Genomic DNA, 18,443 nt, shown 5'->3' with positions numbered 1-18,443 from the left:
GTTTTATCATTTGCATTACATGACTCACTCACTCTTATGTCCCCATACATATTCCTTTACTTTTTTTTCCCTCAAATGTGTTTTGTGCATTTTCATTTTCAACAGCACACAAGTGTTAAGACAGTAACTTTTCAAATTCCTATATTAAGTCAAGTATGTAACATACGTATATCGAGAGGAACTGAACATGTACAAATCACAAGTGAAATACTTAAATAATGCAGTTTAAAATAGACATAAAAAGTGAATAAATAATAAAAATAAAGATTAAATAAGAGAGAGAAAAAAAAGAAAAAAACAATTCACATTCTAAACCCACTATAGGTACATTGAGGTGGTTAGACACATTCACATTATGCAGTTATTCTCAGCCTCTCATGTGTAAAAAACAAAAAAAAAAAAAAATTTTTAAAAAGGTTGCCCCTTTTTATTATATGTGGCCAGAGAACCATCATGGTAATAGGGCTTGGGTATTTCTTCACTTTAATGGGTTACAAGAAGTAGATTACACACCAAAAAGGTCGGAAAAGGTGGGACTTAAAGCACATTCAAACACATGTGAAGTTGCTAATCAGATCACACAGACACAAGATAATGTGTTGCTGCCTCCCAGTGGTTACATGTTCAATTGACATTTTATCTTGATGTAGGTTGAATGCAAAGGTTCTTACAGTTTTTGTAAGTGTGGACATTTTAATGAAACCATATCAAAAGCTTATTCAGTAGTAACCTGCTCATTGACCACCTTTACAAAATCCTGCCTATTGTGGGAGATATTCAGTGCATTATCATGTATGACAAAAAAAGCATTAAATTCTTACATTTAAAAAGCTTGGCTTTTCTGCCTTAAAATAATGACTGAAATGATAATTCAATTTTCAAACTAGTTAGCAATTAAAGGTAACATAGGTCATTCTGTAAGGTATATCAGAATGGCCTACCACCTCTCTAAATAGAGTTAAATGATGAGTTGGTCTTTTTGTCACAGACAAATATCTATCAGAATGGCCTACCACCTGTATAAAGAGAGTTATATGTGGAGTAGGTCATTCTGATAGGTACATACGTCTATCAGAACCAAATGAATAAAAAGAGTTAAAGGTAGCTTAGGTCATTCTGTCTGGTGTAAATGGCTTACCACCTCTCTTAATTGAGTTAAACGATGAGTTGCTCATTTTGACACAGACAAATATCTATCAGAATGGCCTCCCACCCATATAAATAGAGTTAAATTTAGAGTAGGTCGATCTGATAGGTGCAAATGTCGATCAGAATGGCCTACCACCTCTCTAAAAACAGTTAAATGATGAGTTGGTAATTTTGTCATGTCTATCACAATGGCCTACCGAATGAATAAATAGAGTCGATCAATCGTAGCAGCTTCAAACACTAACAGCAGTCTCACATGAGAACTGTAACCAAAGTACAGCCTACACACCCCTTGAGCCAAAGAATGAGTTAGAGACGCTGATCAGTGACAGGCTTCTTTAATCAGCAACCTTACCCAGCAAGAGAAAGAATCAGGACGAGAGTCTCAGCTGAGGAAGTGCACAAAACCAGTAAGCCAAAGAACAGCAATTTCAGACACATATTGCCTAAGGTACAGTTGTTGAATACACCAATTTCAGTTATTTGAAAGAACTGGTCTTGTTATTACTTTTTGTGGAGTCTAAAACATTTGGACCATTTACTAAGCAGAAATAATCTAACAAAAAATGCTAATGAGATGTATTGTGACATTTCTATGTCTTCAGCAAAATCTTGGGATCAAAGTGAAGAAATTTCAACAATACAACTAAGATTTTTTGACACTGGGTGTCTTTTCAGGCAGTGCTTCCTGGGTTTTATCAGCTAAGCCTAACCATGACTCATCACTTTCAGACAGAAACACTGGTGATTCTGATGGTGATTAAATCTCTGTCAGTTGCTGCCTCTGATTGGTGTTTTGTTTTTTCAATTGTTAAAAAATTTGAGCCTTCAGAGGTTTAACGTTCAAAAATATACACTTATTGACACACACACACACACACTCACACACACAGTCATACACACATAGACCTGTATGATTTTATCCAACCTTACTTGAATTGCATATGCTTTTTAAAATATTAAGCCCATGTCTTTCTTTCTGTGTCTGTTAAGCTATTGCACTCTGAATTTCTATGACCTACAACCTCTGCATACGTTCAGATACAGATAGCATCCGAATTTCAATCTGATCAGCTCTTTAAGGACATTTCTGCTATCATTCTGTTTATTTCTACTTAAAAAAGGTCAGTGGTGTTTTTACCATTGGAATTTGGTTTATTGCAAAAAAATAAGCTCTGTCACAAGTAAAAGCTCATGATACTAATTTATGATCAGTGAAAAATATTTTAACCTGTTAACCACAGACCTTATTTCAGACATCTAACCAACAACCAAATGAAAAATCCATTGACTTCAAGACAAATGAACTGGAAGTGCTAACATGCAACTCATTTTAGTATTCAAGTTTTCATGCTTTGTTTCAATTTATGCTTTGTCCCTCCAGGTAATGGAGAACAATAAGCCATGGGCTCTGATCTCAGATGTGGAAGATCAAGGTCACCTTAAAGAGTTTATTGGCATATTGAAACAACACTTCCAAATCGTCTGCCACAAAGACTTGCTTCAAAACCCTCATCTGTATTGTCCGAAAATCCAGGTCATTTTTGTGTGGTTTCTCCCTGTGCCCAAGCCTTCGCTGCTCAGTTTGCTTCCCTCGCTGAAGGTGGTCGCCAGCGGAGGAGCAGGTGTCGACCATCTGGATGTGCCGTACATTACCAGTCTGGGAGTGAAGGTGACCAACACACCCGATGTAGTGAGCAACGCCACCGCAGATATGGTGATGGGTCTGCTTCTGGCATCAGCACGCAATATCGTTAAAGGTGAGTTAGGACCAAAATGGTACACTTTCCTTAAGGGCTTTACGATCTAAATGACACCATATATCCTTAAACTCTCAAGGTCAAAGGAAACCTGAATCAATACTATGACAATACCAAGACTTCCAGCTTTTTTGCTTCAATTTGAAAGCAAGTCTGATAAAAAAAAGTCTGGTTTTTTTTCTGTAGGTCACCAAGTAGCTGTTGACCCCAACACCAACCACAAGTCACAGTGCCCGTTGGGAGTTGAAGTCACAGGTTCGATTTTAGGGATTATTGGAATGGGAAACATTGGGCTTCAAACTGCTCAAAGAAGCAAAGGATTTAACATGAAGATCCTGTATCACAACAGGAACAGAAGGTAAAAGTTTGATATTTAAAGGGTGGCTCCATTATTATTATTATTATTACTATGATTACCCCAACACCAACCACAAGTCACAGTGCCCGTTGGGAGTTGAAGTCACAGGTTCGATTTTAGGGATTATTGGAATGGGAAACATTGGGCTTCAAACTGCTCAAAGAAGCAAAGGATTTAACATGAAGATCCTGTATCACAACAGGAACAGAAGGTAAAAGTTTGATATTTAAAGGGTGGCTCCATTATTATTATTATTATTACTATGATTACCCCAACACCAACCACAAGTCACAGTGCCCGTTGGGAGTTGAAGTCACAGGTTCGATTTTAGGGATTATTGGAATGGGAAACATTGGGCTTCAAACTGCTCAAAGAAGCAAAGGATTTAACATGAAGATCCTGTATCACAACAGGAACAGAAGGTAAAAGTTTGATATTTAAAGGGTGGCTCCATTATTATTATTATTATTACTATGATTACCCCAACACCAACCACAAGTCACAGTGCCCGTTGGGAGTTGAAGTCACAGGTTCGATTTTAGGGATTATTGGAATGGGAAACATTGGGCTTCAAACTGCTCAAAGAAGCAAAGGATTTAACATGAAGATCCTGTATCACAACAGGAACAGAAGGTAAAAGTTTGATATTTAAAGGGTGGCTCCATTATTATTATTATTATTACTATGATTACCCCAACACCAACCACAAGTCACAGTGCCCGTTGGGAGTTGAAGTCACAGGTTCGATTTTAGGGATTATTGGAATGGGAAACATTGGGCTTCAAACTGCTCAAAGAAGCAAAGGATTTAACATGAAGATCCTGTATCACAACAGGAACAGAAGGTAAAAGTTTGATATTTAAAGGGTGGCTCCATTATTATTATTATTATTACTATGATTACCCCAACACCAACCACAAGTCACAGTGCCCGTTGGGAGTTGAAGTCACAGGTTCGATTTTAGGGATTATTGGAATGGGAAACATTGGGCTTCAAACTGCTCAAAGAAGCAAAGGATTTAACATGAAGATCCTGTATCACAACAGGAACAGAAGGTAAAAGTTTGATATTTAAAGGGTGGCTCCATTATTATTATTATTATTACTATGATTACCCCAACACCAACCACAAGTCACAGTGCCCGTTGGGAGTTGAAGTCACAGGTTCGATTTTAGGGATTATTGGAATGGGAAACATTGGGCTTCAAACTGCTCAAAGAAGCAAAGGATTTAACATGAAGATCCTGTATCACAACAGGAACAGAAGGTAAAAGTTTGATATTTAAAGGGTGGCTCCATTATTATTATTATTATTACTATGATTACCCCAACACCAACCACAAGTCACAGTGCCCGTTGGGAGTTGAAGTCACAGGTTCGATTTTAGGGATTATTGGAATGGGAAACATTGGGCTTCAAACTGCTCAAAGAAGCAAAGGATTTAACATGAAGATCCTGTATCACAACAGGAACAGAAGGTAAAAGTTTGATATTTAAAGGGTGGCTCCATTATTATTATTATTATTACTATGATTACCCCAACACCAACCACAAGTCACAGTGCCCGTTGGGAGTTGAAGTCACAGGTTCGATTTTAGGGATTATTGGAATGGGAAACATTGGGCTTCAAACTGCTCAAAGAAGCAAAGGATTTAACATGAAGATCCTGTATCACAACAGGAACAGAAGGTAAAAGTTTGATATTTAAAGGGTGGCTCCATTATTATTATTATTATTACTATGATTACCCCAACACCAACCACAAGTCACAGTGCCCGTTGGGAGTTGAAGTCACAGGTTCGATTTTAGGGATTATTGGAATGGGAAACATTGGGCTTCAAACTGCTCAAAGAAGCAAAGGATTTAACATGAAGATCCTGTATCACAACAGGAACAGAAGGTAAAAGTTTGATATTTAAAGGGTGGCTCCATTATTATTATTATTATTACTATGATTACCCCAACACCAACCACAAGTCACAGTGCCCGTTGGGAGTTGAAGTCACAGGTTCGATTTTAGGGATTATTGGAATGGGAAACATTGGGCTTCAAACTGCTCAAAGAAGCAAAGGATTTAACATGAAGATCCTGTATCACAACAGGAACAGAAGGTAAAAGTTTGATATTTAAAGGGTGGCTCCATTATTATTATTATTATTACTATGATTACCCCAACACCAACCACAAGTCACAGTGCCCGTTGGGAGTTGAAGTCACAGGTTCGATTTTAGGGATTATTGGAATGGGAAACATTGGGCTTCAAACTGCTCAAAGAAGCAAAGGATTTAACATGAAGATCCTGTATCACAACAGGAACAGAAGGTAAAAGTTTGATATTTAAAGGGTGGCTCCATTATTATTATTATTATTACTATGATTACCCCAACACCAACCACAAGTCACAGTGCCCGTTGGGAGTTGAAGTCACAGGTTCGATTTTAGGGATTATTGGAATGGGAAACATTGGGCTTCAAACTGCTCAAAGAAGCAAAGGATTTAACATGAAGATCCTGTATCACAACAGGAACAGAAGGTAAAAGTTTGATATTTAAAGGGTGGCTCCATTATTATTATTATTATTACTATGATTACCCCAACACCAACCACAAGTCACAGTGCCCGTTGGGAGTTGAAGTCACAGGTTCGATTTTAGGGATTATTGGAATGGGAAACATTGGGCTTCAAACTGCTCAAAGAAGCAAAGGATTTAACATGAAGATCCTGTATCACAACAGGAACAGAAGGTAAAAGTTTGATATTTAAAGGGTGGCTCCATTATTATTATTATTATTACTATGATTACCCCAACACCAACCACAAGTCACAGTGCCCGTTGGGAGTTGAAGTCACAGGTTCGATTTTAGGGATTATTGGAATGGGAAACATTGGGCTTCAAACTGCTCAAAGAAGCAAAGGATTTAACATGAAGATCCTGTATCACAACAGGAACAGAAGGTAAAAGTTTGATATTTAAAGGGTGGCTCCATTATTATTATTATTATTACTATGATTACCCCAACACCAACCACAAGTCACAGTGCCCGTTGGGAGTTGAAGTCACAGGTTCGATTTTAGGGATTATTGGAATGGGAAACATTGGGCTTCAAACTGCTCAAAGAAGCAAAGGATTTAACATGAAGATCCTGTATCACAACAGGAACAGAAGGTAAAAGTTTGATATTTAAAGGGTGGCTCCATTATTATTATTATTATTACTATGATTACCCCAACACCAACCACAAGTCACAGTGCCCGTTGGGAGTTGAAGTCACAGGTTCGATTTTAGGGATTATTGGAATGGGAAACATTGGGCTTCAAACTGCTCAAAGAAGCAAAGGATTTAACATGAAGATCCTGTATCACAACAGGAACAGAAGGTAAAAGTTTGATATTTAAAGGGTGGCTCCATTATTATTATTATTATTACTATGATTACCCCAACACCAACCACAAGTCACAGTGCCCGTTGGGAGTTGAAGTCACAGGTTCGATTTTAGGGATTATTGGAATGGGAAACATTGGGCTTCAAACTGCTCAAAGAAGCAAAGGATTTAACATGAAGATCCTGTATCACAACAGGAACAGAAGGTAAAAGTTTGATATTTAAAGGGTGGCTCCATTATTATTATTATTATTACTATGATTACCCCAACACCAACCACAAGTCACAGTGCCCGTTGGGAGTTGAAGTCACAGGTTCGATTTTAGGGATTATTGGAATGGGAAACATTGGGCTTCAAACTGCTCAAAGAAGCAAAGGATTTAACATGAAGATCCTGTATCACAACAGGAACAGAAGGTAAAAGTTTGATATTTAAAGGGTGGCTCCATTATTATTATTATTATTACTATGATTACCCCAACACCAACCACAAGTCACAGTGCCCGTTGGGAGTTGAAGTCACAGGTTCGATTTTAGGGATTATTGGAATGGGAAACATTGGGCTTCAAACTGCTCAAAGAAGCAAAGGATTTAACATGAAGATCCTGTATCACAACAGGAACAGAAGGTAAAAGTTTGATATTTAAAGGGTGGCTCCATTATTATTATTATTATTACTATGATTACCCCAACACCAACCACAAGTCACAGTGCCCGTTGGGAGTTGAAGTCACAGGTTCGATTTTAGGGATTATTGGAATGGGAAACATTGGGCTTCAAACTGCTCAAAGAAGCAAAGGATTTAACATGAAGATCCTGTATCACAACAGGAACAGAAGGTAAAAGTTTGATATTTAAAGGGTGGCTCCATTATTATTATTATTATTACTATGATTACCCCAACACCAACCACAAGTCACAGTGCCCGTTGGGAGTTGAAGTCACAGGTTCGATTTTAGGGATTATTGGAATGGGAAACATTGGGCTTCAAACTGCTCAAAGAAGCAAAGGATTTAACATGAAGATCCTGTATCACAACAGGAACAGAAGGTAAAAGTTTGATATTTAAAGGGTGGCTCCATTATTATTATTATTATTACTATGATTACCCCAACACCAACCACAAGTCACAGTGCCCGTTGGGAGTTGAAGTCACAGGTTCGATTTTAGGGATTATTGGAATGGGAAACATTGGGCTTCAAACTGCTCAAAGAAGCAAAGGATTTAACATGAAGATCCTGTATCACAACAGGAACAGAAGGTAAAAGTTTGATATTTAAAGGGTGGCTCCATTATTATTATTATTATTACTATGATTACCCCAACACCAACCACAAGTCACAGTGCCCGTTGGGAGTTGAAGTCACAGGTTCGATTTTAGGGATTATTGGAATGGGAAACATTGGGCTTCAAACTGCTCAAAGAAGCAAAGGATTTAACATGAAGATCCTGTATCACAACAGGAACAGAAGGTAAAAGTTTGATATTTAAAGGGTGGCTCCATTATTATTATTATTATTACTATGATTACCCCAACACCAACCACAAGTCACAGTGCCCGTTGGGAGTTGAAGTCACAGGTTCGATTTTAGGGATTATTGGAATGGGAAACATTGGGCTTCAAACTGCTCAAAGAAGCAAAGGATTTAACATGAAGATCCTGTATCACAACAGGAACAGAAGGTAAAAGTTTGATATTTAAAGGGTGGCTCCATTATTATTATTATTATTACTATGATTACCCCAACACCAACCACAAGTCACAGTGCCCGTTGGGAGTTGAAGTCACAGGTTCGATTTTAGGGATTATTGGAATGGGAAACATTGGGCTTCAAACTGCTCAAAGAAGCAAAGGATTTAACATGAAGATCCTGTATCACAACAGGAACAGAAGGTAAAAGTTTGATATTTAAAGGGTGGCTCCATTATTATTATTATTATTACTATGATTACCCCAACACCAACCACAAGTCACAGTGCCCGTTGGGAGTTGAAGTCACAGGTTCGATTTTAGGGATTATTGGAATGGGAAACATTGGGCTTCAAACTGCTCAAAGAAGCAAAGGATTTAACATGAAGATCCTGTATCACAACAGGAACAGAAGGTAAAAGTTTGATATTTAAAGGGTGGCTCCATTATTATTATTATTATTACTATGATTACCCCAACACCAACCACAAGTCACAGTGCCCGTTGGGAGTTGAAGTCACAGGTTCGATTTTAGGGATTATTGGAATGGGAAACATTGGGCTTCAAACTGCTCAAAGAAGCAAAGGATTTAACATGAAGATCCTGTATCACAACAGGAACAGAAGGTAAAAGTTTGATATTTAAAGGGTGGCTCCATTATTATTATTATTATTACTATGATTACCCCAACACCAACCACAAGTCACAGTGCCCGTTGGGAGTTGAAGTCACAGGTTCGATTTTAGGGATTATTGGAATGGGAAACATTGGGCTTCAAACTGCTCAAAGAAGCAAAGGATTTAACATGAAGATCCTGTATCACAACAGGAACAGAAGGTAAAAGTTTGATATTTAAAGGGTGGCTCCATTATTATTATTATTATTACTATGATTACCCCAACACCAACCACAAGTCACAGTGCCCGTTGGGAGTTGAAGTCACAGGTTCGATTTTAGGGATTATTGGAATGGGAAACATTGGGCTTCAAACTGCTCAAAGAAGCAAAGGATTTAACATGAAGATCCTGTATCACAACAGGAACAGAAGGTAAAAGTTTGATATTTAAAGGGTGGCTCCATTATTATTATTATTATTACTATGATTACCCCAACACCAACCACAAGTCACAGTGCCCGTTGGGAGTTGAAGTCACAGGTTCGATTTTAGGGATTATTGGAATGGGAAACATTGGGCTTCAAACTGCTCAAAGAAGCAAAGGATTTAACATGAAGATCCTGTATCACAACAGGAACAGAAGGTAAAAGTTTGATATTTAAAGGGTGGCTCCATTATTATTATTATTATTACTATGATTACCCCAACACCAACCACAAGTCACAGTGCCCGTTGGGAGTTGAAGTCACAGGTTCGATTTTAGGGATTATTGGAATGGGAAACATTGGGCTTCAAACTGCTCAAAGAAGCAAAGGATTTAACATGAAGATCCTGTATCACAACAGGAACAGAAGGTAAAAGTTTGATATTTAAAGGGTGGCTCCATTATTATTATTATTATTACTATGATTACCCCAACACCAACCACAAGTCACAGTGCCCGTTGGGAGTTGAAGTCACAGGTTCGATTTTAGGGATTATTGGAATGGGAAACATTGGGCTTCAAACTGCTCAAAGAAGCAAAGGATTTAACATGAAGATCCTGTATCACAACAGGAACAGAAGGTAAAAGTTTGATATTTAAAGGGTGGCTCCATTATTATTATTATTATTACTATGATTACCCCAACACCAACCACAAGTCACAGTGCCCGTTGGGAGTTGAAGTCACAGGTTCGATTTTAGGGATTATTGGAATGGGAAACATTGGGCTTCAAACTGCTCAAAGAAGCAAAGGATTTAACATGAAGATCCTGTATCACAACAGGAACAGAAGGTAAAAGTTTGATATTTAAAGGGTGGCTCCATTATTATTATTATTATTACTATGATTACCCCAACACCAACCACAAGTCACAGTGCCCGTTGGGAGTTGAAGTCACAGGTTCGATTTTAGGGATTATTGGAATGGGAAACATTGGGCTTCAAACTGCTCAAAGAAGCAAAGGATTTAACATGAAGATCCTGTATCACAACAGGAACAGAAGGTAAAAGTTTGATATTTAAAGGGTGGCTCCATTATTATTATTATTATTACTATGATTACCCCAACACCAACCACAAGTCACAGTGCCCGTTGGGAGTTGAAGTCACAGGTTCGATTTTAGGGATTATTGGAATGGGAAACATTGGGCTTCAAACTGCTCAAAGAAGCAAAGGATTTAACATGAAGATCCTGTATCACAACAGGAACAGAAGGTAAAAGTTTGATATTTAAAGGGTGGCTCCATTATTATTATTATTATTACTATGATTACCCCAACACCAACCACAAGTCACAGTGCCCGTTGGGAGTTGAAGTCACAGGTTCGATTTTAGGGATTATTGGAATGGGAAACATTGGGCTTCAAACTGCTCAAAGAAGCAAAGGATTTAACATGAAGATCCTGTATCACAACAGGAACAGAAGGTAAAAGTTTGATATTTAAAGGGTGGCTCCATTATTATTATTATTATTACTATGATTACCCCAACACCAACCACAAGTCACAGTGCCCGTTGGGAGTTGAAGTCACAGGTTCGATTTTAGGGATTATTGGAATGGGAAACATTGGGCTTCAAACTGCTCAAAGAAGCAAAGGATTTAACATGAAGATCCTGTATCACAACAGGAACAGAAGGTAAAAGTTTGATATTTAAAGGGTGGCTCCATTATTATTATTATTATTACTATGATTACCCCAACACCAACCACAAGTCACAGTGCCCGTTGGGAGTTGAAGTCACAGGTTCGATTTTAGGGATTATTGGAATGGGAAACATTGGGCTTCAAACTGCTCAAAGAAGCAAAGGATTTAACATGAAGATCCTGTATCACAACAGGAACAGAAGGTAAAAGTTTGATATTTAAAGGGTGGCTCCATTATTATTATTATTATTACTATGATTACCCCAACACCAACCACAAGTCACAGTGCCCGTTGGGAGTTGAAGTCACAGGTTCGATTTTAGGGATTATTGGAATGGGAAACATTGGGCTTCAAACTGCTCAAAGAAGCAAAGGATTTAACATGAAGATCCTGTATCACAACAGGAACAGAAGGTAAAAGTTTGATATTTAAAGGGTGGCTCCATTATTATTATTATTATTACTATGATTACCCCAACACCAACCACAAGTCACAGTGCCCGTTGGGAGTTGAAGTCACAGGTTCGATTTTAGGGATTATTGGAATGGGAAACATTGGGCTTCAAACTGCTCAAAGAAGCAAAGGATTTAACATGAAGATCCTGTATCACAACAGGAACAGAAGGTAAAAGTTTGATATTTAAAGGGTGGCTCCATTATTATTATTATTATTACTATGATTACCCCAACACCAACCACAAGTCACAGTGCCCGTTGGGAGTTGAAGTCACAGGTTCGATTTTAGGGATTATTGGAATGGGAAACATTGGGCTTCAAACTGCTCAAAGAAGCAAAGGATTTAACATGAAGATCCTGTATCACAACAGGAACAGAAGGTAAAAGTTTGATATTTAAAGGGTGGCTCCATTATTATTATTATTATTACTATGATTACCCCAACACCAACCACAAGTCACAGTGCCCGTTGGGAGTTGAAGTCACAGGTTCGATTTTAGGGATTATTGGAATGGGAAACATTGGGCTTCAAACTGCTCAAAGAAGCAAAGGATTTAACATGAAGATCCTGTATCACAACAGGAACAGAAGGTAAAAGTTTGATATTTAAAGGGTGGCTCCATTATTATTATTATTATTACTATGATTACCCCAACACCAACCACAAGTCACAGTGCCCGTTGGGAGTTGAAGTCACAGGTTCGATTTTAGGGATTATTGGAATGGGAAACATTGGGCTTCAAACTGCTCAAAGAAGCAAAGGATTTAACATGAAGATCCTGTATCACAACAGGAACAGAAGGTAAAAGTTTGATATTTAAAGGGTGGCTCCATTATTATTATTATTATTACTATGATTACCCCAACACCAACCACAAGTCACAGTGCCCGTTGGGAGTTGAAGTCACAGGTTCGATTTTAGGGATTATTGGAATGGGAAACATTGGGCTTCAAACTGCTCAAAGAAGCAAAGGATTTAACATGAAGATCCTGTATCACAACAGGAACAGAAGGTAAAAGTTTGATATTTAAAGGGTGGCTCCATTATTATTATTATTATTACTATGATTACCCCAACACCAACCACAAGTCACAGTGCCCGTTGGGAGTTGAAGTCACAGGTTCGATTTTAGGGATTATTGGAATGGGAAACATTGGGCTTCAAACTGCTCAAAGAAGCAAAGGATTTAACATGAAGATCCTGTATCACAACAGGAACAGAAGGTAAAAGTTTGATATTTAAAGGGTGGCTCCATTATTATTATTATTATTACTATGATTACCCCAACACCAACCACAAGTCACAGTGCCCGTTGGGAGTTGAAGTCACAGGTTCGATTTTAGGGATTATTGGAATGGGAAACATTGGGCTTCAAACTGCTCAAAGAAGCAAAGGATTTAACATGAAGATCCTGTATCACAACAGGAACAGAAGGTAAAAGTTTGATATTTAAAGGGTGGCTCCATTATTATTATTATTATTACTATGATTACCCCAACACCAACCACAAGTCACAGTGCCCGTTGGGAGTTGAAGTCACAGGTTCGATTTTAGGGATTATTGGAATGGGAAACATTGGGCTTCAAACTGCTCAAAGAAGCAAAGGATTTAACATGAAGATCCTGTATCACAACAGGAACAGAAGGTAAAAGTTTGATATTTAAAGGGTGGCTCCATTATTATTATTATTATTACTATGATTACCCCAACACCAACCACAAGTCACAGTGCCCGTTGGGAGTTGAAGTCACAGGTTCGATTTTAGGGATTATTGGAATGGGAAACATTGGGCTTCAAACTGCTCAAAGAAGCAAAGGATTTAACATGAAGATCCTGTATCACAACAGGAACAGAAGGTAAAAGTTTGATATTTAAAGGGTGGCTCCATTATTATTATTATTATTACTATGATTACCCCAACACCAACCACAAGTCACAGTGCCCGTTGGGAGTTGAAGTCACAGGTTCGATTTTAGGGATTATTGGAATGGGAAACATTGGGCTTCAAACTGCTCAAAGAAGCAAAGGATTTAACATGAAGATCCTGTATCACAACAGGAACAGAAGGTAAAAGTTTGATATTTAAAGGGTGGCTCCATTATTATTATTATTATTACTATGATTACCCCAACACCAACCACAAGTCACAGTGCCCGTTGGGAGTTGAAGTCACAGGTTCGATTTTAGGGATTATTGGAATGGGAAACATTGGGCTTCAAACTGCTCAAAGAAGCAAAGGATTTAACATGAAGATCCTGTATCACAACAGGAACAGAAGGTAAAAGTTTGATATTTAAAGGGTGGCTCCATTATTATTATTATTATTACTATGATTACCCCAACACCAACCACAAGTCACAGTGCCCGTTGGGAGTTGAAGTCACAGGTTCGATTTTAGGGATTATTGGAATGGGAAACATTGGGCTTCAAACTGCTCAAAGAAGCAAAGGATTTAACATGAAGATCCTGTATCACAACAGGAACAGAAGGTAAAAGTTTGATATTTAAAGGGTGGCTCCATTATTATTATTATTATTACTATGATTACCCCAACACCAACCACAAGTCACAGTGCCCGTTGGGAGTTGAAGTCACAGGTTCGATTTTAGGGATTATTGGAATGGGAAACATTGGGCTTCAAACTGCTCAAAGAAGCAAAGGATTTAACATGAAGATCCTGTATCACAACAGGAACAGAAGGTAAAAGTTTGATATTTAAAGGGTGGCTCCATTATTATTATTATTATTACTATGATTACCCCAACACCAACCACAAGTCACAGTGCCCGTTGGGAGTTGAAGTCACAGGTTCGATTTTAGGGATTATTGGAATGGGAAACATTGGGCTTCAAACTGCTCAAAGAAGCAAAGGATTTAACATGAAGATCCTGTATCACAACAGGAACAGAAGGTAAAAGTTTGATATTTAAAGGGTGGCTCCATTATTATTATTATTATTACTATGATTACCCCAACACCAACCACAAGTCACAGTGCCCGTTGGGAGTTGAAGTCACAGGTTCGATTTTAGGGATTATTGGAATGGGAAACATTGGGCTTCAAACTGCTCAAAGAAGCAAAGGATTTAACATGAAGATCCTGTATCACAACAGGAACAGAAGGTAAAAGTTTGATATTTAAAGGGTGGCTCCATTATTATTATTATTATTACTATGATTACCCCAACACCAACCACAAGTCACAGTGCCCGTTGGGAGTTGAAGTCACAGGTTCGATTTTAGGGATTATTGGAATGGGAAACATTGGGCTTCAAACTGCTCAAAGAAGCAAAGGATTTAACATGAAGATCCTGTATCACAACAGGAACAGAAGGTAAAAGTTTGATATTTAAAGGGTGGCTCCATTATTATTATTATTATTACTATGATTACCCCAACACCAACCACAAGTCACAGTGCCCGTTGGGAGTTGAAGTCACAGGTTCGATTTTAGGGATTATTGGAATGGGAAACATTGGGCTTCAAACTGCTCAAAGAAGCAAAGGATTTAACATGAAGATCCTGTATCACAACAGGAACAGAAGGTAAAAGTTTGATATTTAAAGGGTGGCTCCATTATTATTATTATTATTACTATGATTACCCCAACACCAACCACAAGTCACAGTGCCCGTTGGGAGTTGAAGTCACAGGTTCGATTTTAGGGATTATTGGAATGGGAAACATTGGGCTTCAAACTGCTCAAAGAAGCAAAGGATTTAACATGAAGATCCTGTATCACAACAGGAACAGAAGGTAAAAGTTTGATATTTAAAGGGTGGCTCCATTATTATTATTATTATTACTATGATTACCCCAACACCAACCACAAGTCACAGTGCCCGTTGGGAGTTGAAGTCACAGGTTCGATTTTAGGGATTATTGGAATGGGAAACATTGGGCTTCAAACTGCTCAAAGAAGCAAAGGATTTAACATGAAGATCCTGTATCACAACAGGAACAGAAGGTAAAAGTTTGATATTTAAAGGGTGGCTCCATTATTATTATTATTATTACTATGATTACCCCAACACCAACCACAAGTCACAGTGCCCGTTGGGAGTTGAAGTCACAGGTTCGATTTTAGGGATTATTGGAATGGGAAACATTGGGCTTCAAACTGCTCAAAGAAGCAAAGGATTTAACATGAAGATCCTGTATCACAACAGGAACAGAAGGTAAAAGTTTGATATTTAAAGGGTGGCTCCATTATTATTATTATTATTACTATGATTACCCCAACACCAACCACAAGTCACAGTGCCCGTTGGGAGTTGAAGTCACAGGTTCGATTTTAGGGATTATTGGAATGGGAAACATTGGGCTTCAAACTGCTCAAAGAAGCAAAGGATTTAACATGAAGATCCTGTATCACAACAGGAACAGAAGGTAAAAGTTTGATATTTAAAGGGTGGCTCCATTATTATTATTATTATTACTATGATTACCCCAACACCAACCACAAGTCACAGTGCCCGTTGGGAGTTGAAGTCACAGGTTCGATTTTAGGGATTATTGGAATGGGAAACATTGGGCTTCAAACTGCTCAAAGAAGCAAAGGATTTAACATGAAGATCCTGTATCACAACAGGAACAGAAGGTAAAAGTTTGATATTTAAAGGGTGGCTCCATTATTATTATTATTATTACTATGATTACCCCAACACCAACCACAAGTCACAGTGCCCGTTGGGAGTTGAAGTCACAGGTTCGATTTTAGGGATTATTGGAATGGGAAACATTGGGCTTCAAACTGCTCAAAGAAGCAAAGGATTTAACATGAAGATCCTGTATCACAACAGGAACAGAAGGTAAAAGTTTGATATTTAAAGGGTGGCTCCATTATTATTATTATTATTACTATGATTACCCCAACACCAACCACAAGTCACAGTGCCCGTTGGGAGTTGAAGTCACAGGTTCGATTTTAGGGATTATTGGAATGGGAAACATTGGGCTTCAAACTGCTCAAAGAAGCAAAGGATTTAACATGAAGATCCTGTATCACAACAGGAACAGAAGGTAAAAGTTTGATATTTAAAGGGTGGCTCCATTATTATTATTATTATTACTATGATTACCCCAACACCAACCACAAGTCACAGTGCCCGTTGGGAGTTGAAGTCACAGGTTCGATTTTAGGGATTATTGGAATGGGAAACATTGGGCTTCAAACTGCTCAAAGAAGCAAAGGATTTAACATGAAGATCCTGTATCACAACAGGAACAGAAGGTAAAAGTTTGATATTTAAAGGGTGGCTCCATTATTATTATTATTATTACTATGATTACCCCAACACCAACCACAAGTCACAGTGCCCGTTGGGAGTTGAAGTCACAGGTTCGATTTTAGGGATTATTGGAATGGGAAACATTGGGCTTCAAACTGCTCAAAGAAGCAAAGGATTTAACATGAAGATCCTGTATCACAACAGGAACAGAAGGTAAAAGTTTGATATTTAAAGGGTGGCTCCATTATTATTATTATTATTACTATGATTACCCCAACACCAACCACAAGTCACAGTGCCCGTTGGGAGTTGAAGTCACAGGTTCGATTTTAGGGATTATTGGAATGGGAAACATTGGGCTTCAAACTGCTCAAAGAAGCAAAGGATTTAACATGAAGATCCTGTATCACAACAGGAACAGAAGGTAAAAGTTTGATATTTAAAGGGTGGCTCCATTATTATTATTATTATTACTATGATTACCCCAACACCAACCACAAGTCACAGTGCCCGTTGGGAGTTGAAGTCACAGGTTCGATTTTAGGGATTATTGGAATGGGAAACATTGGGCTTCAAACTGCTCAAAGAAGCAAAGGATTTAACATGAAGATCCTGTATCACAACAGGAACAGAAGGTAAAAGTTTGATATTTAAAGGGTGGCTCCATTATTATTATTATTATTACTATGATTACCCCAACACCAACCACAAGTCACAGTGCCCGTTGGGAGTTGAAGTCACAGGTTCGATTTTAGGGATTATTGGAATGGGAAACATTGGGCTTCAAACTGCTCAAAGAAGCAAAGGATTTAACATGAAGATCCTGTATCACAACAGGAACAGAAGGTAAAAGTTTGATATTTAAAGGGTGGCTCCATTATTATTATTATTATTACTATGATTACCCCAACACCAACCACAAGTCACAGTGCCCGTTGGGAGTTGAAGTCACAGGTTCGATTTTAGGGATTATTGGAATGGGAAACATTGGGCTTCAAACTGCTCAAAGAAGCAAAGGATTTAACATGAAGATCCTGTATCACAACAGGAACAGAAGGTAAAAGTTTGATATTTAAAGGGTGGCTCCATTATTATTATTATTATTACTATGATTACCCCAACACCAACCACAAGTCACAGTGCCCGTTGGGAGTTGAAGTCACAGGTTCGATTTTAGGGATTATTGGAATGGGAAACATTGGGCTTCAAACTGCTCAAAGAAGCAAAGGATTTAACATGAAGATCCTGTATCACAACAGGAACAGAAGGTAAAAGTTTGATATTTAAAGGGTGGCTCCATTATTATTATTATTATTACTATGATTACCCCAACACCAACCACAAGTCACAGTGCCCGTTGGGAGTTGAAGTCACAGGTTCGATTTTAGGGATTATTGGAATGGGAAACATTGGGCTTCAAACTGCTCAAAGAAGCAAAGGATTTAACATGAAGATCCTGTATCACAACAGGAACAGAAGGTAAAAGTTTGATATTTAAAGGGTGGCTCCATTATTATTATTATTATTACTATGATTACCCCAACACCAACCACAAGTCACAGTGCCCGTTGGGAGTTGAAGTCACAGGTTCGATTTTAGGGATTATTGGAATGGGAAACATTGGGCTTCAAACTGCTCAAAGAAGCAAACAAGTGTTGCCCGTCTGTGTTCTAA

The 18,443-nt window shown here is 38.1% G+C and overlaps 1 protein-coding gene across 1 annotated transcript; it reads left to right on the top strand.

Annotated features, from left to right (window-relative positions):
• Window positions 1–1,505: 1,505 nt before the first annotated feature.
• On the top strand, window positions 1,506–18,443 carry LOC121958186 (hydroxypyruvate reductase-like). Its single transcript, XM_042507055.1, has 4 exons — window positions 1,506–1,559; window positions 2,534–2,909; window positions 3,096–3,161; window positions 18,412–18,443. The coding sequence occupies exons 2-4, from the start codon at window positions 2,537–2,539 to the stop codon at window positions 18,441–18,443; spliced, it is 471 nt and encodes a 156-aa protein (XP_042362989.1). The 5' UTR covers window positions 1,506–1,559; window positions 2,534–2,536.

Source organism: Plectropomus leopardus, chromosome 18 (assembly GCF_008729295.1).
Source record: "Plectropomus leopardus isolate mb chromosome 18, YSFRI_Pleo_2.0, whole genome shotgun sequence".
NCBI lineage: Eukaryota > Metazoa > Chordata > Actinopteri > Perciformes > Serranidae > Plectropomus > Plectropomus leopardus.
Note: the sequence above shows the minus strand (reverse complement) of the source record. Positions and strands in the feature narration are given on the sequence as shown.

Excerpts from the sequence above, each read along its gene's own strand:
- LOC121958186 (XM_042507055.1), top strand. The coding sequence starts at position 2,537 with ATGGAGAACAATAAGCCATGGGCTCTGATCTCAGATGTGGAAGATCAA. Across the intron at positions 2,910-3,095 it reads AGCACGCAATATCGTTAAAG|GTCACCAAGTAGCTGTTGAC; the intron begins GTGAGTTAGGAC and ends TTTTTTCTGTAG. Across the intron at positions 3,162-18,411 it reads CCCGTTGGGAGTTGAAGTCA|AAGCAAACAAGTGTTGCCCG; the intron begins CAGGTTCGATTT and ends AACTGCTCAAAG.